This window comes from Colias eurytheme, chromosome 31 (genome assembly GCF_061535395.1).
Source record: "Colias eurytheme isolate Ceu_HAF_F1 chromosome 31, ilColEury1 Martin Lab GWU primary, whole genome shotgun sequence".
Lineage (NCBI taxonomy): Eukaryota > Metazoa > Arthropoda > Insecta > Lepidoptera > Pieridae > Colias > Colias eurytheme.
Genome location: NC_143010.1, coordinates 4055279 through 4079863, shown reverse-complemented (window position 1 = coordinate 4079863; position 24585 = coordinate 4055279). Strand labels below are relative to the sequence as shown.

Sequence of the window (24585 nt, the reverse complement as noted above, 5' to 3'; positions counted from 1 at the left end):
CTGTTGGTCTTAGCGTGATGAATGATGATATATAGCCTATAGCCTTCCTCGATAAATGGGCTATCTAACACCGAAAGAATTTTTCAAATCCGACCAGTAGTTTTGAGATTAGCGCGTTCAAACAAATAAACTCTTCAGCTTTATAATATTAGTATATAAATAGATATATAAACATAAGCTACATCAACGCCAAGTAAATAATTAAAATTCGTTCAATGGTTTTCGCGTGAAAGAGTAACAAACATACATTCATACTGCATTCTAAAAATTTCGCATTTATATTAGAAGATACCCACTAGCTTTCCGCCCGCGGCTTCGCCCGCTTTGTCTAAAACCTAATAAATATCATACTAAGACCTTTATCTTAAATCAATCTATCTATTAAAAGAATCGTATCAAAATCTGCTGCGTAATTTTAAACACAAACACAGACGGTGGAAAGCGACTTTGTTTTATACTATGTAGTGAAGTTAGGATTTTTGCCCAAAAGTATTTTTATGGCAATCCATCATAAACTAAACACATAAAATAAACACAATATACAAATAAATCAATTTTAAATGTTACCCAAGCAAATCAAATCAATATTTTGAAATCAAGTCACATTTGATTTGTTGACAATACACCTACCTATATAGATACCACAGATACTAAAATGTCTCTTGACGGCTATCGATCAAATTTTGACATATTAAATGTCAAAATATAAACTATAATATACGAATGTCCTCAGGGACATCTGTAGATTTGATACAATGAAATCGTTGGGTACAATTTACAATTTGCAATACTAGCTGTGTCCCGTGGATTCACTCGGCGACTAAAGGAAGAAAGAAAACATTTAAATATAAACCAATAATATATTGCACAAGACAATAATTAACATTAATAATGGTACAGAATATTTGAATATTATATCAAAAAGAAAACGAAGCATATGTCGACTCTAGGTTTCAAACTCAAACTCAAACTCAAACATTCATTTATTCAATTAGACTTCTTCGAGAAGCACTATTGAAACGTCATTACATATTTTTAACATTTACCACCGATTCGGAAAGCAGTATCTATGGAAAACCGGCAAGAAACTCCATAGTTGCTGTTTTATCATGTCAGTTTTACAATTTAATTTTACAAAATACATGTGTAACATCATAAGTATATTTTAATAATTAGTTTCTGAACAAAATCGCATTCAAAAACTTTATTCGCTTATAAATAGTGAAACTTCACATACCTTTAATGTTATTTAGCGTTATGTAAATAGAGAAGGAAGTGTACACAAGTTGTTATATAAATAACTAGCTGTGCTTCGCGGTTTCACCCGCATTGCTCCGCTCCTGTTGGTCTTAGCGTGATGATAAATAGCATATAGCCTTCCTCAAAAAATGGGCTATCTAACACTGAAATATTTTTTGAAATCGGACCCGCTGTTCCTGAGATAAGCGCGTGTAAACAAACTCTACAGATCTATATATTCGAATAGGTACATATTAATGTGTATAGATACTAGATAAAAATAACTACGTTAAAAAAACCGACTTCAAAAACGGAAAAGTATAAAATAAAAAGATTTGATATTATTAATTACTACATATCTATTATTTAGATGTGCTATTTATTAAATAGTTTTGATGTCAAGCTAATGTATAACTTACCGGCTTACACGGGCTTAATACTGAGTGCTTTTTTTTTTGAAGTCGGTTAAAAATTAATAACTTTCAAGGGGAGTCGAACCCCACATATTCTATTTCAAATATATATATAGGTAATGGTGATGGACGTCAATGGAATAGATAGGGGTTCGTTAAACATAATTTAAATTTCAATTGATAGCAATTAAACTATTATTGAAGTTAATAGATATTATACCTACTTATATTATAACAGCTTATCGCCCGCGACTTCGCCCGCGTTTTCCAAGAAAAACCTGCAAAGTTCCCGTTCCCGTGGGATTTCCGAGATAAAACCTATCCTATGTGTTAATCCAAGCTACCCTCTATATCTGTGCTAAATTTCATTGTAATCGGTTCAGTAGTATTTGCGTGACTGAGTAATAAACATATACATGCACACACATACATCCTCACAAACTTTCGCATTTATAATACTAGCTTTCCGCCCGCGGCTTCGCCCGCGTTTACAAAGGAAAACCTGTTCCCGTAGGATTTCCGGGATAAAACCTATCCTATGTCCTTTCTCGGGTATCAAAATATCTCTATACCAAATTTCATGTAAATTGATTCAGTAGTTAAGGCGTGATTGAGTAACAGACAGACAGACAGAGTTACTTTCGCATTTATAATATTAGTATGGATTAGTAGGATAGGATAGATATTATTATAAAAAGTGATACTACAATAACGCGCCGATTTCGATATCCACTTTCAAAGTCAATAGCACGAATCATTGTCAAGGCTCTATTATATAACTATGAATAACTATTGTGTTATGAAACGACCGTGCGAAATTAATCACGGTTTAATAGAATTAAACACGGTTTAAATCTGGTTTAGTTTAATTCTTATTATTAGTTACTAGCTTTTCGCCCGCGTAAAGGAAAACCCGCATAGTTCCCGTTGCCGTAGGATTTTCGGGATAAAAACTTATTTGTTAATGCAAGTTACACTCTATGTGTATGTGCCATGTCATGAAAATCGGTTCCGTAGATTTTGAGGGAAGGAGTAAAAAATTAACAAACATACAAACTTTTCATTTGTAATATTAGTAGGATAAAATTCATAAATATAGGTCAAGATTTTTCAAAATAGTTTGGTTATAAATACATTGACACGATATTTTCATATTTAAAGGAACTTGTAAGTTTTGATCTGGTAACCTTTTACCCTGGTTGCCTGGAGGAGATTACTGCTGTTTGTGTGAAATGCCTTGGTTGCCTGGAAGAGATCTCTGCTAAGTGTTTAGGCTGCGTAATAAACTGTACCGTGTCTTTCTGTAAAATTGTAACAAAATTATATACCTATTGGCCCAGTCATTTAAAATTAGGTAAAAAAAATGAAAACAAAATTTGTAGAGAATTTTCTATCCTACAATATTGATAATAAATACAAATAGCAAAAAACCCATAGGAAATGAGATATTTCCAAATTTTTGTGACCTTTGACCTTGAAATTTAATAGTTGCTTACACCATATGTAGGTATTTAGACAACTTTTAGGGTGTCAATATACAAGTATTTACAGACTTAGACAGTGCGCGCACGAGCAACTTTGTCTCCGCAACTTTTTTGTCTCCGCAACTATTTTGTCTCTTCAAAATAGTTGCGGAACTCCCCATACAAATTGATGGGAGAGACAAAATAGTTGCGGAGACAAAGTTGCTCGTGCCGCGTGCGCGCTGGCTCTTACAGCTGGGTATCTCGAATTCCGAGGTGAACTTCCTATAATGTCTGGATCATATAGTTAGGTATATTGAGTTAATTAAATAGAGAGAGGCTTTAAATCGGAAGGTCGATACAAGTCACCTATATATGTACTTTTAACCTCGATAAAAAACAAGTAACTAACAGAAAAAGCCCGCCAAAAATTTGTTACGGAGCGTCCGGTCGGCCATTTTGATTTGAGTTACGGTTGACCAATCACAGGCGGTTCGGTTTTTTGATAATTGATACAATGTTTAACACGCTTTTATTAGCTTCACATGTATATTTATATAAATAAAATAAATATTTCACACACGGCATGGTCTGATCCCATACTAAGCTTTCGCTTGTGTTATGGAAACCAGATGGCTGATAAACAAACATATATATAATTTTAAATAAATACTTATATAGATGATTAACACCCAGACACAGAGCAAACATCTATGTTAATCACACAAATATTTGCCCCGGGTGGGAATCGAACCCACGACCTCTGGCTTGGAAGGCAGGGCCACTACCAACCAAGCCAACCGGTCGGTCAGTATGTGTGTATGTAGTCTTTAGGACAGATTTAATTCAAACTTTGTATCATTTTTATAACAAATATATTCATTCAACTATATATCTCATCACAATATTCAAATCTATCACGCCACAATAATCCATCAAAACCCGCTAACCCGTTGCGGCGTAATCACACCCGCACTACAATATTTACCCTAAAACCTACCACCGGAAGACAATAACACCTTAATCGGTCGTAAATCTGTACATTTTTTTTGAATTTTTTTTATCTGTCAACTGGTTTTTTTTTGTCAATTTTTTTTATCTGTCAACCCTTCAGCTACCGTTATGTTGACGATTCGGGTCCGTAAGACCGATAATAGGGATTAAAAGCTTTTGTAGGGTTAATTGTTACAATGTATGACTTTAAGTGTTAATTTTGTGATAGGATTTTGATTTTTGGGGAGATTAGTGGCGCCATGTTTTTGCTGTGGGTTTGGGATAATAAATATTATATCTAATATATATATCTATTATAAAGGCGAAAGTTTGTAAGGATGTATGGATGTATGGATGTTTGTTACTCTTTCACGTAAAAACTACTGAACCGATTACAATGAAATTTAGCACACATATAGAGGGTAACTTGGATTAACACATAGGATAGGTTTTATCCCGGAAATCCCACGGGAACGGGAACTATGCAGGTTTTCCTTTGAAAACGCGGGCGAAGCCGCGGGCGGAAATCTAGTTGTTAAATAAAACAGTATTTCCTCTCTTTTCTTAATGAAAGACATTTTAAACATAAAACCCATTGTGTAAGATTGTCTTAAAACCAAACATTAGCTAAAAGCGTAAATAATTTACACATCCCCTACAAATAATTATTAATTAACAATTTCTTAGAAATGTCAGACCATTATTATGATTTACAAGTAAGCTACCGTTCGTTAGACCCAAGGGAGTTAAGCCCTAAGTTGTATGGACTTACTGTTAAGTTATAATAAAAAGGGTTAAGTTAAACCAATTATTGTTCGTCTGTCCCTTTGTGGTGCTAGCTTTGTGGCCGCGGCTCCGTTTGTTTTATGCGGTTTTTGTATTATTATTTATTAATAGTGTAGTTGTAAATTAAATTTTGTCACAGTTTTTAACCAAAGCTGTAGTAAGAAATGAAGTGAATGAAAAGATAGATAATGTTTTGAATTTGAGTTTGAGTATAACAGTAGTATAGATGAATATAACTAGCAACTTCGTCTTCTCTAAAAAACAATATCTTATGATTGCGTTGCGCGTTTATCCAGCATCGTACATTTTCTTTATTTTTATGGTTGCCTGGAAGAGATTGCTTCAAGCAATCAGGCCGCGTATTGTGCACTTACCATATTCATGTTCTCCATGTTAAATTATATATGTTTTTATTACTGGTATTGTACAATAAAGTGTCATAAATAAATAAATAAATAATATCTTTTAACAAATTTTGTAATATTTTGAAATTCTGTTGTTGGGTTCGTATTGGTCGTATCGTGATGGGTTTATAGCTTTTTAATTCAGCAGATCCTGAGATTATCTCGTTCAAACAAACAACTTATATTATGTACTAGCTGTGCCCCGCGCTTTCACCCGCATTGCTCCGCTCCTGTTGGTCTTAGCGTGATTATATATAGCCTATAGCCTTCCTCAATAAATGGACTATTGGAATGGAAAAATTATTTAGATTTACTATTGAAAAGCGGATTATTGTTGTTTCAAATGTGCATATATTACTGATCAGTTAAATATGGTAACCCAAATTAAATTTATGTTCACTGTTACCTATTTATTACAAGCCGCGCTCCGTGGTTTCACCCGCATTGCTCCGCTCCTGTTAGTTTGAGCGTGATGATATATAGCCTATAGCCTTCCTCGATAAATGGGCTACCTAACACTGAAATATTTTTTCGAATCGGACCAGTAGTTCCTGAGGTTAGCGCGTTCAAACAAACTCTTCAGCTTAATATTAGTAGGTATAGATTAAACGTATTGCCTTTTTTTCTTTTTACATAATATAAGTTTAAATAAGATGTAGTATTAATATATTATCTTCCTCAGGTGAATGCGTGCTACAAAGTGACCTACCAAGAGAATTAGAAGAGGCCGAAGAATCCAGATTCGATCTTCTTGAAGAAGCTCTACAATTGGTTGAATTGAGAGACGAAGATAAGAATGTACAGCCTGAGGTATATTATTTGTTTATGTACTAATGTAAAAAAAAAACTATTGTCTGTATGATAGAACTTATGTAGATGAATATATTTAATTGAGGTATCTATTAAGTAATATGTCTAATATCATTTGAGGTAAATATTGAGATAGTTTAGAACGAAAATTGTTTTTTTTTATGAATTTAAATTAAGTTCGTAGGTAGTAGGTACCTATTTCAAGTTTGGGTTGACCTGTACTAGCTTTTACCTTTTACGAACAATAATGTTTTGTATGTGACATTGCTTTCTGTATATTGCAAATCTATTGTTATTTATAATTATTATCATAGATAATATAAAATAAAGCTTTAAGTTTGAGTACAACTTTGAGTTTGAGTTCACCTTTAACTCACGCATTCTTTAAGCGGCAGTGGTGTAACCTACAATTTCTCTTCCTATTTTAACATTAGCGGTCCGCCCCGGCTTCGCCCGTGGTACATATTTCGCAATAAAATGTAGCCTATGTTCTTTCTCAGGGTCTAAAGATTATCTGTGCCAAATTTCATCAAAATTGGTCCAGTAGTTTATGCGTGAAAACCATTCATACATACAAACCTTTCCTCTTTATAATAATACTAGCGGTCCGCCCCGGCTTCGCCCTTGGTACCTACATGTTAAAACTATCCTCTCTCAAGTTGGATCGAACTGCACATGGTGTGCGAATTTTATTATAATCGGTTAAGTGGTTTAGGAGTCCATTGAGGACAAACATAGTGACACGAGATTTATATGGGTGATTATACAAAAATGGGGTAACTCGATGTCATCAGCCAATTTAAACAAAGTCTTATTATATTTTACTCAAATAACAATCTATTTTAAAACAATGAAGCGTCCTTTATTTGGTCACTCAATTTCACTTCTTTATTTAAAATACAAATGAATAAAAAAAATAAATTAATACCTCAAACGTCAGTACTTTGGCATGTCACAACTCCGAAAACCAACAATCAAGTGACTATCGTTTAAACATTATCATCGATTTAAGAAAACTTACTAATTCACTACAATCTTTGATGTACATAGTATTATATACTACAACTTTCATAACGCAATGTTTTCCATTTTATTTAAAAAATAAAATTAAACTTTGTCATCGTTTTCACTTGTCAGTCCGTTGTGTGTTTTTTAAATTCGTAATTCTCGCTAAATATCACCAAGTCGAGGTCAAATCCCTGTCTAAGTATTAATGTTGGTAATGAATTTACTTGTGCACCGCATATTTTGACGGCCGTCATAACTGTACCAGCGCTAGGGTTGTGTTTGTCCTCTAAAATCTTGCTGCGCCAGTCAACATTTCAGTCCTATGGTGAGTCGTTATTTTATTGTTAATCCGATTTTTATTTTCATTTATAAATGGTTAACTATGATTTGTAAAAATATAGTTTGTTGATATTAGAAATTAGGCAAAAAAACATAATTTGTGATTATAACCTCATATTAAGTCCCTTTTCATCAATCCGCTGGCATCAGTCCTTTGTCAGATATCGTGCCAGAGGACTGACGCGACCCCATAGTACTGATGATTCTGTCGTTTTTGAGAACTTTTATCTTGATTGCTATTAGTATAAGCATTTCTATTTTATATTTCAGTTTAAAACATCCTGCGCCACGCTAAAAGAACCTGAATTTGACTAGGGAAGAAACATTTAAGAAAGAGTAGCAAAGAAAAGAGCTATTGAAACAAACTACTAATAATTTTATTAAAAAAGATCTTATTTTATTTTAATTATTGATTTTGATGCTTTCAGGGCATAGCTTTTTATATTTATCAGATAAATACGTATACGTATATTACTGTGAAGTAAAATTACCTCAAAATAACATAAAAGTTAATTAATATACTTAATAACATTATAAAAATGTCAAGGGGCTCTTATGAAAACTCAGATGAGACTTTCATTCGAGACTTTGGTTTTTATTAATTTAATTTTACTATAATTAGTACTTTTAACATAAATATTGGTAGATTTTTAGGGCTCCGAACCTCAAAAGGAAAAAACAGAACCCTTATAGGATCACTTTGTTGTCCGTTTGTCTGTTAAGACGTTTTTTTTGGAACGCGTGGAGGTATCAATCTGAAATTTATATTGGATACTCAAGATTAAGAACCCTTGGGGCTGTAAAAAAATCAAACTTATAACGCAACGCAATCAAAAGATACCTCAATCCGTTAATACTGCAAATTTCCGCAAAATTCAATATTCGCAAGGGAATAAAAAAACACACAGGATGCTTGCCGTGTATACAGTCTACTATAAACTGCTATATAGTTTACTTCTACTTGGTAAATAGCAACGTCTTATAACACAAATAAGGAAAAATTGCTAAAAGTGTAAATTTTTAGTTACAAACATAATAAAAAATAGGTTTTTTAGGACTCCAACTCGCACTTGGCCGTTTTTTTGTTTCTATTGTTTGTGAATTACTTGAAATATCAAGTAAAACTAAGTCAAAGTAGAAAAAGTTAAGTAAGAGAGTAAGAATATTCACGTAGCGTTAAATGTCAGAAGGCTGTTTTGAAACTTGAGACATTGTTTTTTCCCAGTATCACAATTATCATTTTTAAACGTAAATTATCATTTTTAAACGTAACTAAGTGATTTTAATACTTAAAAGACATGTGCCTTTATTAAAACTGAGAGATTTGTAGTAATTTTCATTCAATTTCTTTAAGAATATTACAAAATTGTGTTTTTTATCAGTACCATGTTAGCCTCGTCAGTCCCCTGGAGGCCAATTCCAGAAAATTTAAAATATCTCACAATCTACTTAAAAAACTGGCTGGCCCGATTTGGAACAATATATTCATTAGATTAGCTATCATATACACCCTAATTTGTAACAATCTGATATAAAAAATATAGTAAACAAAATATCCTCAAAAGTTACCCCATTTTTGTATAATCACCCATATATATAAAGATTAGTATAGAAGTACCTATAGATTAAGTACAACATTGAGTTTGAGTTTGAGTTTGAGTACCCCCAACAGGCGGTAGGCGGCAGCGGTGGAGGGGCCGACATGCTGCACCCGGCGGTGCGGCACTTGCCGCATCACCCGCTCGCACACTATCATAATCAGGTTAGTAATTAATTATTATTATAAATAATAATAAAAAATAAATAAATATTTCAGGACAATTTTCACACGCGGCACGATCTGATCCCATACTATGATATCGCTTGTGTTATGGAAACCAGATGGCTGATAAATACACATATATAATTTTAAATAATTTGGAAAATCCAAAAGTGCACGCCTCATAATTTTTTTTTAATAAATATTTATTAATTATTATTTTTGTTTATTTAATAACAATTAAACCACATCGAATCAGACCCTGAAAAATGAAAGGGTTCTATTCCTGAGCATACTCAAGCGTAAGAGAAAAAAAAAGACTCGATTAGTAAAGTATTTCGGTCGCTATCGTGTTAACAAGAAAAAGGATCCGCACATACAGACACACGGACGTCCAAGACAGAACTTTTTTAAACTGTTTTTTAAATAGTTTAAATAACAAAAATGACATCAAAAATATCATGAACGTTAAAAAAAGTGTTTTTTCTTAATATGTGTGTGTATGTATTATCTTACAAGTGCAATGTATGATACATAAAGACATTTTAAGTTTGAAAAATCAGATGTTTTGCGCGAAGTGACAGTAGTACCCACCTCAACGCTTCGCTTATGAGGCGTGCAATAAATACTTATAGATAATTAACACCCAGACACAGAGCTAACATCTATGTTCATCACACAAATTTTTGCCCCGGGTGGGAATCGAACCCACGACCTCTGGCTTGGAAGGCAGGGCCACTACCAACCAAACCAACCGATCAGTAGATAGCAGTAGTATTTGATGAATTTCAGGTGTGATACATTTTTAGAATAGAAAAAAAGAGTGTGCCGAGCACATGTTGCAGAAGTGAAACTTCTTTCGCAAGATTCAAAAATGTCAACATCGAAATAAATCGAAAATATAATTACATATTTTTAACATTCACCACCGATTCGGAAAGCAGTATCTACGGAGAAGAACCGGCAAGAAACTCCATAGTTGCTCTTTTTAATCATGTCAGTCTGTTACAAACATACAGGTGAAGCCAATAAAAGCGTGTTAAAAACAACTAACATTCATATTTTGACATTTAACACTAGAACCATTATTTTGAACTGTTATAGTAAAAACAATTTTTCATCCATTTAAAAATAACTTAGAAATTTCGTCGGCGACGTCTCAACTCTCAAATATCAAGAATTGATGAACAAAAATTGATTAATTGTTGTGTCGCGTAAGTCAAAAAATGCCACACACGGCGGTGGACGGGTTGAAATTTAAATGTATAGGAAAATAGTTCTTTTTTTCATAGTAATAGAAACTATAGTAGAATAACAATGACATTTAGCTCTTTAGTTATACGAATTTGAATCTATTGCCGTACGTAATAAGTGTTAGTTTTGTTTAAAGTTCTTGAAATATAGGCACGTATCAAATGTCGATAAATTTCTATCTTGTAATCGCGTTTTTGTGACAAATTGTTTGATTTGGTGGTTTTTTTTTTGCTTGTCTTTAAATCTTGGTTGAATCTTATCAAATAGGGCTTAGGGTAATGTGTAGGAATCGATCTTAGGATTAGTAATTAATATCTATCTTAATATATATAAATCTCGTGTCCCAATGTCTGTCCTCAATGGACTCCTAAACCACCGATTATAATAAAATTCGCACACCATGTGCAGTTCGATCCAACTTGAGAGATAGGATAGTTTAAACATGTAGGTACCACGGGCGAAGCCGGGGCGGACCACTAGTAGGTATAATAAAAATGTTTCGCTAAATGTCAAGCGCAAAACTCGATATCGGCTGATTTCGTTATTCCTGGACGTATGAGGATGGTTCTTATGGAGAGAAAACGTAAACATGTACCACAGGTGAAGCCCTAGTATAAAATATTGGTACAGTAATCGTTTATTGGTTTTCGCGCCTAAATAGGTGAACAGAAATTGATGAATTTGCATAAACATGGTAAATTGTAAACGGATACATGGATTAAAAAATAGATTGTTTATTCAGTAAAGTAAAATAAATAAAGTGTTTTTCTGTTACTCCGTAAAGTAGAATAAACTAGCTTTTCGCCTGTGGCTTCGCCCGCGTTTCCAAATAAAAATCTGCATAGTTCGCGTTCCCGTGAGATTTCCGGGATAAAACCTATCCTAGGTATATGTTAATCCAAGTTGCCTATATGTGCGTAAATATCATTGTAATCGGTTCAGTAGTATTTACATGAAAGAGTAACAAACATTCATACTACATCCATCCTCACAAACTTTCGGATTTATAATATTAGTAGGGTTAGAAAAAGTCCTTACATTAAAAGTGATTTTACTCAGAAAAGAAGAATTTATATACTTATAGAAAGAATTATCTTATATATAAAAAACCGGCCAAGTGCGAGTCGGGCTCGCGCACAAAGGGTTCCGTAGCAGCAAATATAATAAATTACAGTTAAATCAACCTATCTCAAAAACTATAAGAGATACTTTGATCAAACCAAAAATCGTTGAAAGAGTTAATTAGCATGCATCACCTCTATTTTTTTTAGAATTTTATACCCCGTAGTTATAAAAATAGAGGGGGGGGGACATACTTTTTACGACTTTGAGAGCTGATATCTCAAAAACCGTTCACTTTAAGAAAAATGTTTTTTAGAAAACTTTATATCATTTTAAAAGACCTTTCCATTGATACCCCACACGGGTATGTACATCGAAAAAAAAAATTTCATCCCTCAGTTACATGTATGGGGGGCCCCACCCCCAATTCTTTTTTTTACTATTTAGTGTCATATTTTTGTAGCGGTTCATACAACACATATTCCCATCAAATTTCATCACTGTAGTACTTATAGTTTCCGAGTAAATCGGCTGTGACAGACGGACAGACGGACAGACGGACATGACGAAACTATAAGGGTTCCGTTTTTGCCATTTTGGCTACGGAACCCTAAAAATGAATCGCAAAATGTGTTGGTAAGCGCATAACTCGAGAACGGCTGAACCGATTTCGATAATTCTTTTTTTATTATATTCCTTGAAGTATGAGGATTGTTTTTATGTAGAGAAAACGTAAATATGTACCACGGGCGAAGCCGGGGCGGACCGCTAGTAATTAGAAAAAATTGAACACAAAAAATTTGTGACAGATTTTAATTCAAGTACCTACCTGTCACTTGAGTGTTTATTTTAAGTAGGAATTTTAATATTTTCCCTACAAGTGTACGGTAGCTGAGTTTTAGTGATGTACTTATGTATCGATAAAAATATTATTTAAATAAGTGTGCAAAAAATGTATGTTTTGTGGGAAAAGTTATTATTCGATTATAAAAAAGAAACATACATATTTATGATTAGTAGGTGCGTTGTAGGTTGCCTCGTGCGAAAATATCGCATTCAATTCATATAGGCTTGATTCATTTTGAATATGTTTTATTTTCCTTCACTTATATTTTGCATTTCTTTCCTTGCAGCAACTAAGTGCTCAGTAAGATTTATCATTTGAATTTTATATATGTAATTGAGAACTAAGTAGAATTAAAATAATATATTAACGTCAACAGAAGCTTTATTTGGAGCAATCATGATCACCCTAATTTCTGTCACAGTATAAAGGACAAATAAGCACATTTTTTTATCGATATCGATACACAAAAAATATCGGTAGATACCCCACATCACTATGCGATCACCAAATTCATATTTTAAGTTAAGGAATGTAAGCAATGTTTACTTAGGCTACACTTGAACACCACAGCGCATGCGCAGACATATTGTGGTCTACTTAAATTGGAGAGTCGCATCATAATGGGTATAGGAATTTTGTAATTTATTCGAAAAAATAGATGTCGGTCGTGATTTTAAATTGGGATGATTCATGCTATGTTTTTATAAGAATTTCGGTTTATCTGTTTGGTGGATTACCTATATCAAAATGGGTAGAGCATTTTTGGGTCTAATCAAAGTCGTAGTATATTTATTTCCTATTTAACAAGTATACCTAATTGCGAATATTATTAGTGCTTACTGCTTTATAGTTTAATTCTTATTCTGGAACATAAGCTTCAACACTGTTGATTTTCATCAAAATCGATTTAGTAGTTTTAGCGTGATTAATAAGATAATAAACATCCATACATACAAACTTTCGTATACATGACAAATAATATAAAATTCTCGTGTCACAATGTTAGTCTGCATACTCCTCCGAAACGGGTGGACCGATTCTCATGAAATTTTCTGTGCATATCGAGTAAGTCTGAGAATCGGCCAACATCTATTTTTCATATGTACCACGGGCGAAGCCGGGGCGGGCCGCTAGTGACAAATAAAATCCTTTTAGTTTGGTCCTAATTTCATATTAATTTTGACTGTAAAAAAAATCATACATAATTGACTGCTATAGGTACGTTTTCCTTTTGTCATAAAGGGTATTGAATCATGCATTTATGTTTATGTATGTACATGCATATATAGCGAATAAGTTAATTGCATTCGATAACATGACTCGACGGTAAAGGGCCACGCCTTGTGTCAATCTGTCTGTCTGTCTGTCTGGAGATAGCGATCTGCGGTACACATTATGTTTAATATGGATTTTATAGATTTATTGAAGGTATTGGGATAAAGGACTAAGTAGGTAGGGCTAGTTATTGTTTCTTTTTTTTAATAGCCTATAGGAATTGAAGTTGATATAAGTGTACAGAAAAAATAAAATATCCGATTTGTATGCCTTGTCCTACGTAATATTATGCGAAAGTTTGTGAGGATGTGCATGTGTGTGTTTGTTACTCTTTCACGCAAATACTACTGTATTACTACTATGTACTATGTATTTTCTGTATCTAATGTACTGTATCATTTTTTTGGGAATAAATGTGTTTCTATTCTATTCTATTCTATTCTATACTGAACTGATTACAATGAAATTTAGCACACGTATAGACGGTAACTTGGATTAACACATAGGATAGGTTTTATCTCGAAAATCCCACGGGAACGGGAACAATGCGGGCTTTTCTTTGAAAACGCGGGCGAAGCCGCGGGCGGAAATCTTGTAAGTGAATAAATAGAACAATTAGGTGTTCGGTATTTTCTAATGTAAGCAAGAGAGTCGAAAATGGCCTGAATTGCTTCGAGAAAAGGATGGTCGGCCGTGCAGTTTTTTTACCGGACTTGACGGGAGCACTGCTGCATATAAATCGAATTAACATTGATGATAACAAACAATAAAAAAAGCTTGCACTTTCCTATTTATTACATCTGTATAGGTAATGTTGTTGACTATGTTTGACTGACCAGTGACCGGTTGGCTTGGTCGATAGTGGCCCTGCCTTTCAAGCTAGAGGTCGTGGGTTCGATTCCCATCCGGGGCAAATATTTGTGCGATGAACATAGATGTTTGCTCTGTGTCTGCTGTTAATTATCTATATTTAAAGTATTTATTTAAAATTATATAATATGTATGTTTATCAGCCATCTGGTTTCCATAACACAAGCGAAAGCTTAGTATGGGATCAGATCGTGCCGTGTGTGAAAATTGTCCTGAAATATTTATTTATTTATTTATTGTATCTGCAATTCTTACAAATAAAAACGAATATACTTTAATTGATTGGAATTTGAATTTCCAAAAATCATACAGAGTCAGCTATGCTTTTAACTATACGCGGAAAACAAAAGTATACTACACTATATTATTTATTATAATTCCCAGAGATGTAATGATATGATCTTAATATAAATAAATTGAACAATGGGATGAATTTGATCGGATCCGGTCGAGCATTTTAGGGTTGACGCGTGATAGTTTGAAATTCAAAATATTATATATGGCATTACTACTTTTTACGTTTAACCAAAATCTACTGCACTTAATTCGATGCAGTTTTATTTGCTTGAGATTAAGTAGTTAACCAAATGAAGTTTTTATTTTTAACCGACTTCAAAAAAAAGGAGGAGGTTATCAATTCGGCCGGTATGTTTTTTTTTATTTTATGTATGTACACCGATAACTCCGTGGTTTCTGAACCGATTTTCGTGATTATTTTTTTGTTCGATGCGGGATGGTGTCGAATTGGTCCCATAAAAATTTTATTCGGATAGGCCCAGTAGTTTTTATTTTATGAGCATTTTTGTCTGTATTTGTAAATGTTGCAAGTGCAAGTTTGAAGTCGGTTGTTTTTAACGCAGTTATTGACTTGTTCGTTAATAATATGCGGTAATTAACATTACAATTACCCTAATTTATTTATTTATTTATGTATTTATTAAATAAATTAGGGAAGTTTTCACTTGATAATATTGTCCCCGATAGTTTATAAAACACTTATTTATTCGAAAATTATTTGTCATATTAACTAACAGATAGGGTAAACACAGCATTAACTAGTTATGCCCCGCGGTTTCATCCACTTTGTAATGTTGTATATCGTATAGCCTTCCTTATAACGAGACTAATTAATACGAGAAGTTCCTGAAATAAACGAGTTTAAACAAACAAACAAATTCAATATATTTTTCATTTATTATTTCATTCATTATGATATATTAAATCTATAGAATAGATTAAGTAAATGAATTACATTTAAAGTAGACAAATAAATATATATTATTTAGGGCCAATTTTCCAATCGTTGGTTAAAATTTATCCGTCCAATAAAGTATTACACGAACATATTAAAATGTCATCTGTAAACTGTCAAATACGGACAATTAGAATACATTTTTGAAATGGTAGTTTAATACGTTATTCGATGAGTAAGTTTTAACCAAGGAATGAAAAATCAGCCCGAAATTTATAAAAAAAAAATATAAATAAAAACTCACGTTACACAGCCCTACATCAAGAGCATCGGCCCCACAATTATAGGAACGCTTTCATCTCCGCCGCCATCTTTAATTGAAAAGCGAGTTTTTGGGTGGGACTGTCTTTAGGTAGAAATATTATATACTTATGTATTTACTTAATTTATATAATAGCTGTGCCCCGCGGTTTTTCCCGCATAGCTCCGCTCCTATTGGTCTCAGCGTGATGATATATAGCCCATATGTTGATCAGACTTGTTAGTAATATTCATGCAAAATTTTAAGTAAATGCATGCAGTATATTTTGAGCTTAGTCCGGATATACATACAGACAAACAGACAAAAATTCTTAAAGCTATAGGGTACCTATTTTTGGCTTTGATATCAATTGTAGATCACGCCCCAAGTATTATTTAAAAAAAAATATTGAATGTTTGACTTCCCTAACGCGCTAATCTCAGGAACTACTGGTCCAATTTGAAAGATTCTTTCGGTGTTAGATAGCTCATTTATCGAGGAAGGCTATATCATCACGCTAAGCCCATCAGGAGCGGAGCAATGCCTGTAAACCGCACAGCACAGCTAGTATTTTATTTAGTAGACCCATAAAATTGCTACACAATTTCAAGTAGAACTCCTGTTAGCTTGTAGCTAGCAATTTGTAACGCACGAAGCAGGTGGGCTTCACCTGTCGTAATAGTATAAAAAATAAAATTAATGAATCCGTCTGTTTGTACCTCGTAACTGACAAGTTGTCTTATAGTGGGGCGCGGTTTTACTTGCCTTTGGTTTAATAATGTTGAAAAAAATCCTACTAATATTATAAATGCGAATGTTTGTGAGGATGTATGTATGTTTGTTACTCTTTCACGCAAATACTACTGAATCGATTACAATGAAATTTTGTATGTAGGTAGTTGAAGACCCAGAATAAGACAAAGGCTCCTTTTATCCCGGAAATCCCACAGGAACGGGAACTATACGGGTTTTTCTTTGAATATAATACATTTAGTACTTCCTATATTATTGTAAGGATCATAATGTAATTGTTTATAAGACAATATAAGTAACTTTATCTTTGCGAAAGTATCATCAAAACAGGACAAGCTGTTCTCTACAAAAAACTTACCAAACTCATCAAAACCACTACATGAAACTACAAAGAAACAAACCACTCAAAACAATCACCAAACTATTCGATAGTTACACAAAACACCATCGAATTCGGTTCAGCCGTTCCTCACACCAGTCGGCATTACATAGAAACAACATGACAAATGATTATGTTGACAGTTTGCGGGTAGGGACAGGTAGATGTTTTTCTTATAGATTTCTTTGTTATTTTAATGTTATATTTTCTATTATTTTCCCGCCTTTAACCGCTAAGCTAATTGGTTTTTTTATTGTTTTTTCGTCTGTGGTAAATTTATTGATTGTATTTGTTTTTTTTTTGTGTAGTTTTTCCGTTTTCCGTTTAGTATTTTGCTTTACCTGTTTGTTTGTATGTGACCGACTGCTTTAGACACGATGTTTCTTGCCGGTTCTTCTCCATAGATACTGCTTTCCGAATCGGTGGTAAATGTTAAAAATATGTAATGACGATTCGAAAGTGCTTCTAGAAGAAGTCTAATTGAATAAATAAATGTTTGAGTTTGATGGTGACCCTATTTAAATATATTTCAGGACAATTTTCACACACGGCATGATCCGATCCCATACTAAGCTTTCGCTTGTGTTATGGAAACCAGATGGCTGATAAACATACATATATAATCCATACTAATATTATAAATGCGAAAGTAACTCTGTCTGTCTGTCTGTTACTCAATCACGCCTAAACTACTGAACCAATTTGCATGAAATTTGGTATGGAGATATTTTGATACCCGAGAAAGGACATAGGCTACCTTTTATTGCGAAATATGTACCACGGGCGAAGCCGGGGCGGACCTCTAGTTTTAAATAAATACTTATATAGACTGGCAGATTTAATTCAAACTTTGTACACTTATCAAGGATCGGTGACAATACAATAAGCTAAATTTTTAGTTAAAATAACTATATTTATTATATATAATACTAGGTTTCTGCCCGCGGCGTCGCCCGCTTTATCTAAAACCATAAAAAATTACATACTAAAACCTTCCTCGAGAATCGCCCACCTACATCGCTATTAAAAAAAACTGCATCAAGCTGCAATCTGCTGCGTAGTTTTAAAGATTTAAGCATACAAAGGGACATAGGGACAGAGAAAGCGACTTTGTTTTATACTATGTAGTGATTGTATACTGCATTTCTTTATTTCTGACTAAGACAAGCGGTTGGTGCTGTGGTTTTTCCGTCAAAGCGTAACTGACATACATACATACATTATTAAAATCTTATATATAAAATTCTCGTGTCACAATGTTTGTCCTCAATGGACTCCTAAACCACTTAACCGATTATAATGAAATTCGCACACCATGTGCAGTTCGATCCAACTTGAGAGATAGGATAGTTTAAACATGTAGGTACCACGGGCGAAGCCGGGACGGACCGCTAGTATATAATAGATTCTCAAAATAGAGATTTCTCATGAGAATAACATACAGATCGGTAAAGATTAAAACATTTATTTAAGTCTGTCCATTTGTCAAAAACTATTATTGTTCGAACGTTGAAAGAACGCCGGCAACGGCTGAACAAAAAGCGATGACGTTGCGCTTCTCTGATATTAGTTAAAAGGTGCAAGAGTGCAGTGGGACGCTTGTTTTTAGTTTTTTTGTTATATATGAAGAGTAATCTCATCATTTTCGGGTCAGACGCATAATTTGTTTCAAGTTACATATTTTTTTAAATAGTTAAATATTTTTTGAATATACGTCTGTTTATTCTCCTTAGGGAATAACACTAAGCGGTAGTAGATACATCGATAGTTTGACTTCTTTAGGCGCATTGAGAGAAAAATTTCAAGGTTGCGTCATGGAAATACCGTCACGTCATGGAGTAAGGCGACGATTTTGGTATCTTTGAATCAACGAAGTTTCACTTCTGACACGTGTGCTCGGCACACACGCTCCTTTTTTAATAATTATCCTTTTCTAATAGATATCTCTTCAACACGAACATAATTCAATTAGAACAAGTAGTTCCTGAGATTAGCGTGTTCAAAAAATTCTTCAGTATTAACAGCATAGATTAAATGTCCGCCCGCGGCTTCGCCTGCGTTTTCAAAGAAAATCCCGTATAGTTCCCGTTGCTGTGGCATTTCCGGTATAAAAAGTAGCCTATATCTTATTCTGGGTCTTCAGCTACCTACTAAATTTCATTGTTATCGGTTCAGTAATATTTGCGTGAAAGAATAATAAACATATATAAATCCATCCTCACAAAATTTCGCATTTATAATATTAGTAGGATTAATTGTTAATACAGTAGCTTCAAAAATATTCACTCAAATAACAAATTATCTACAATGAAAATAGGTTTAAATCCGGTTATAAACCCGTTAACTTCAAAATTTCTAGCATCTATAATAATATTAGCACAAAAGAAAAAACAAATTTCCAATATACAATATAAATAATAAACATGCCAACTCCATTTGTAGAAATACAAACTTAGATTTAAATTCGAAAACTTTCGTATCACTTATCGATCATTGATCTATGGATCTATAGATCCGTGGATCGCGGGGTCAGCGCAATTACGGTCCTATTCACCTGTGTATGTTGTGTTGCGGTTAATGTGTGAATATTGGATGAATATAAAATGACTGGTTGATTTTCAGTTAGATAGGAAAATTTCTAGTTATACTTACACTAAAACACTGCAATTCTAATTCGATTATAAGACACTCTATCTAATTAATAAAAGAAAAGCGTGTGTACCGAGCACACGTGTCAGAAGTGAAACTTCTTTGACAGAATTCAAAGATACCAAAATCTTCGACTTACTCCATGGCGTGATGGTTTTTCCATGACGCGTCTTAAGAATTCTTAAGAAGATGTCTTTTAAAAAACTATTATTTCTATTAAATAATAGTAAAAATAAATAAAATATATTATTTACATAACATTACACAATAATAACGCAACAATGAATGAAAACAAAACAGCAATCACACATTTACCTTATCGTAAATCGTAATAAATCTTTATTTCCGTATTATTGTGTGTTTTACGAATTTATCTACTCGTGTTCGTGTACTGAGACATATCATTTCTATAATAGATAAATATTGCGTAAGGATTATATGATTATGATAGTATCAGAGAATGTTGATTTGATGTAGCCCAAGGTTGTCTGGAAGATATTGCTACGGAGCAATAAATTCGCTATTTGTGTGTAATATCTGTTAAATATAATTAAATAGCCAATAAATATAAATAATTATAATAATAAGATAAGTAATATACTTACCAGATTCGAAGCTCAAAAAAGTCATTAATATTTCTCAAATTTTAATAGTAGTAATATTATGTATCGAATTGCTATTATCAATCCTGTATCTAATGTTTCTAACCTTATAATATATTTTCTGTCCAATAATCTAATATAAATTGAGATTTGCCGCCATCCACTCAAATCCAATAGAAATTTATTAAAATTCTAGTCGTTTTCTAAAATACCATCTTTTCGCACATTAACCGTAACACAGTACAACTATACTTTCTTTAACTGTTCATACTTGTCAGTGTGTGCGTCTAGTTGCATGTATGTGTAGCTTGCTCATGTGTGTGTGAGTAATATCGATATTGGCTTAATAAGTTCGAAAACTTAGTGACTTAGCTTCACTTGAAGTTAAGTTAAAAGTAAAAGCAATAAGTTACTAAGAAATAGTTATTGGTAGTCAATTTGGCTTTTGAATAGATGTAAAAATATATTGTTTATTTATACTAATATTATAAAGCTGAAGAGTTTGTTTGTTTGAACGCGCTAATCTCGGGAACTACTGGTCCAATTTGAAAAATTCATCATCACACTACAAGACCAACAGGAACGGAGCCACGCGGGTGAAACCGAGCGGCAAAGCTTGTGTTATACATATATAAAATAATAAATTGTATTATTTTAATTTAAAATAGTTCGATTTCCGGCCGAAGCAAGTGAATTTACGAAAATCTTTGAACGCAGTTCTTTTTCTTTTTAAAGGAATGTTCTCCTTTCAGCAAAATCTTATCTCTAATGAACAGTATTTCAAGTAATTTACAAGGCCCATCGAAAATTTCCACACTGTATATGAACGCGAAAAATATTCCTATATCTGTAAGAGCTTATATATACACCAATTAACATGTATGTATGTGTAGTGTATCAATTAATTATATTTAAACTGGAAAGTTTCATCAAATTCGGTTCAATAGTTTAATAGAAACAGATGTTAAAGTGTAGAAATTGAAAGTTTCAACAAATTCGGTTCAATAGTTTAATAGATACAGATGTTGATATGTAGAAATTGGATTAGTGATGACTATGCGAGTATGCATATGCGAGTCTCACTCGAAAAATATTTATTTGTGTATAATTACTTGACCGCGAAAAAAGATGTACCTAGTTTGTGTTTTGTTTGTGTATATGTTTATGTGTAGGTAAAGATAGTATTATTTGGATTTTCCTTGTGCTAAAGGTAGAAAGAAAGAAAGAAAAAGGCTTAAAAATTTAAACACACACAATTGGATATTCAAGGCTAGATAAATAAAGGTGTTAATATTCTAATTCATCACAATTATTGAAGTGAAACTTCTTTATCGGGGTTGGAAAAAATTTAGTGTAACATTTTTTCGTTACGCGTGACATTTTTCTGTTACGCGCCATCTTTTTCTTATCCCTACCACGCTGATTCGACGTATTTCAGTAAAGTTGCATATAGTAAATTATTTTTTGAAAAATAAGGTCATAAAGAAGTTTCGCTTCTTACGTGTGTACACTAGTACTTACATGCACACATTTTTTTATTAATATGCAAAAAACGACACTTATTCAATCAAATATAATCCAATACATGACAATTTATTACCAATATCGTAAATTTAAAAACATTTTAACATAAAAACTAGTACAAACGTCACAAAAACAATTTGTCATACAAAATTAATCTGGTCATTATACAAAATGCCATATTTATAATTAATAACTGTGACACATAGCTGCGGGCTAGACGTTTTCCACTTTCGTTAACTGTTTTTAGAAATGTTTGACCGACTGCGCAAAGAGTGATTATCGGTTGTTAATTATGTAGTAGAACCTACTACATTCTACCGCCTCTTTGGTACAATGCTTAAAGCGTGAGCGAAGAATCAAGGGGTCCTGGGTTCGATTCCCGGTGGAGATGAAGAAGAAAAAATGTCACGGTCTGACAGGAAACAGAAGGCTGATCACCTACTTGTCCCTAAAGAATATCGATCAGTGAAACAGATGTATGCATAATGCATCTGCCCCTTACCCCACTTGGGGACATGAGATTTCACACACTACATAGTATAAAACAAAGTCGCCGATGCTGTCTAGTATTCATTCAGCCGCGGTTTTTCCCGCAGTGCTCCGCAGTCCGCTCCTGTTGGTTTTAGCGTGATGACATATAGATTCATTGAAGTTTTCTCAAATGTCACAAAGAAAGTAATATTATTTTTTAACCATTTCTAACCACTACCAAATTTATTAATCCTTTAGCTTACAACTGATATGAGTCACATTTGTATATGTACGTACTTGATTTTTAATGTAGAAATATAAATCTATATTTAACAGATAATCCTTAAGATCATTAAAAATTATCTAATCATATTTATTCATAATTTTAGATTAAATATTATGAATCATAATTTTATTTATTCGTGTACCTACTTATTAGTACATTTCCTAAATAATCTTATATGAGAAAGAACTTAGGGTTTACTCGCAACACGCTTATATATGTATGTAGATATGTAACCGACTCCTTTAGAAAAAGCAAAAGAAGAGTTTGTTTGAACGCGCTAATCTCAGAAGAGACTGGTCCGATTTGAAAAATTCTTTCGGTGTTAGATAGCCCATTTATCGAGGAAGGCTATAGGTATCATCACGCCAAAGACCAACAGGAGCGGAGTCACGCGGGTGAAACCGCGGAGCGCAGCTAGTAAATTATATACTTAAGTATATAATTTACTACCTTCCTCTTGAATTACTCTATCTATGATAAGAAATCGCATCAAAATCCGTTACGTCGTTTAAGATTTAAGCATACATAGGGACAGAGAAAGCGACTTTGTTTTATACAATGTAGTGATGATTAAAATCCTAAATTATTATCATTTATCCCATACCCCACAAGGGGACAAGGGACTATACTGTTATAAAATTTTACCATCGCGCGGCATCAAACCCGTTACCTGTCTCAAAAATTAAACCGTCGACAATGTCATTATAATGTCATACATAAGTATGTGCGCAAAAAGTGAGCGCAATCATCGATCAATAATGATCCATGGATCGTTTGCGATCTATACAATGCGCTTGATACAAGGAAATCATATTTTTTGTGTGCACCACTTTGTGTAGAAAGGCTTTTTATTGATCGCGTTTTAATATTTTTGATCGTTATATAAATCCATTTTTTTACCTTGTAATAATTAAGTCAGTTGTTTCGGAGCTTTTTCAAGACAAACAAACAATCAATATTTCCTAATATTAGTAAAGTAGGCGAAGCTGTGAAAGAAAGCTAGTAGTCTATAATATAATCAAAATGAATCGCCAAATGTGCCAATTCGGCTACTTTTTGATGTGAAACTTCTTTATCGGAGTTGGAAAAAAATGTAGTGTAACATTTTTTCGTTACGCGTGACATTTTTCCGTCACGCGCCATCTTTTTCTTATCCCTACCACGCGTGATTCGACGTATTTCTGTAAAGTTGCATATAGTCAATTATTTTTTGAAAAATAAGGTGATAAAGAAGTTTCACTTCTTACGTGTGTACACTAGTACACGCACACATTTTTTTTAACGTTTCTAGAATCTATATAAAAAAACGTAGTTGTCTTAGGGCTGATTTTTCAATCCTTGGTTAAAAGTTATTCGTAGAATAAATAATCCATACTCATATTATAAATGCGAAAGTAACTCTGTCTGTCTGTCTGTTACTCAATCACGCCTAAACTACTGAACCAATTTGCATGAAATTTGGTATGGAGATATTTTGATACCCGAGAAAGGACATAGGCTACCTTTTATTGCGAAATATGTACCACGGGCGAAGCCGGGGCGGACCTCTAGTAATGTATAAAACTACCATTTTAAAAACGTATTCTAATTGCCCGCGTATTTGACAGTTTACGTGACATTTTAATATTATCGTGTAATACTTTATTGGACGGATAAGTTTCATCGAATCATTGAAAATTCGGCCTATAACTCAGGCCGGGGCCTGAGACAATAGTAAAATATATTGTGTCTGGGACCGATCGGGCCGCTTGGGGCTCAATGGGTTAAAGATTTAAGCATACATAGGGACAGACAGACAGCTACTAATTTTTATACTATGTAGTGAAGTGAAGTTTCAAGTAAAGCCTGGTCAAGCAGTTAGTTAATCTAACATTCGTATAAAATCAATTAAAAAACTTAACAAAGA

The 24585-nt window shown here is 33.3% G+C and overlaps 1 protein-coding gene across 7 annotated transcripts in view; it reads left to right on the top strand.

Moving 5' to 3' along the window:
• LOC149895542 (segmentation protein cap'n'collar-like) overlaps nucleotides 1-24585 on the top strand; it is a 140351-nt gene that overhangs the window by 75470 nt on the left and 40296 nt on the right. For all 7 annotated transcript variants that reach the window (XM_090118943.1, XM_090118940.1, XM_090118941.1 and 4 more), the window contains exons 6-7: nucleotides 5981-6108; nucleotides 9128-9217. In XM_090118943.1, the coding sequence (XP_089975069.1) occupies nucleotides 5981-6108; nucleotides 9128-9217 (218 nt within the window). The remainder of the gene's footprint in view (nucleotides 1-5980; nucleotides 6109-9127; nucleotides 9218-24585) is intronic.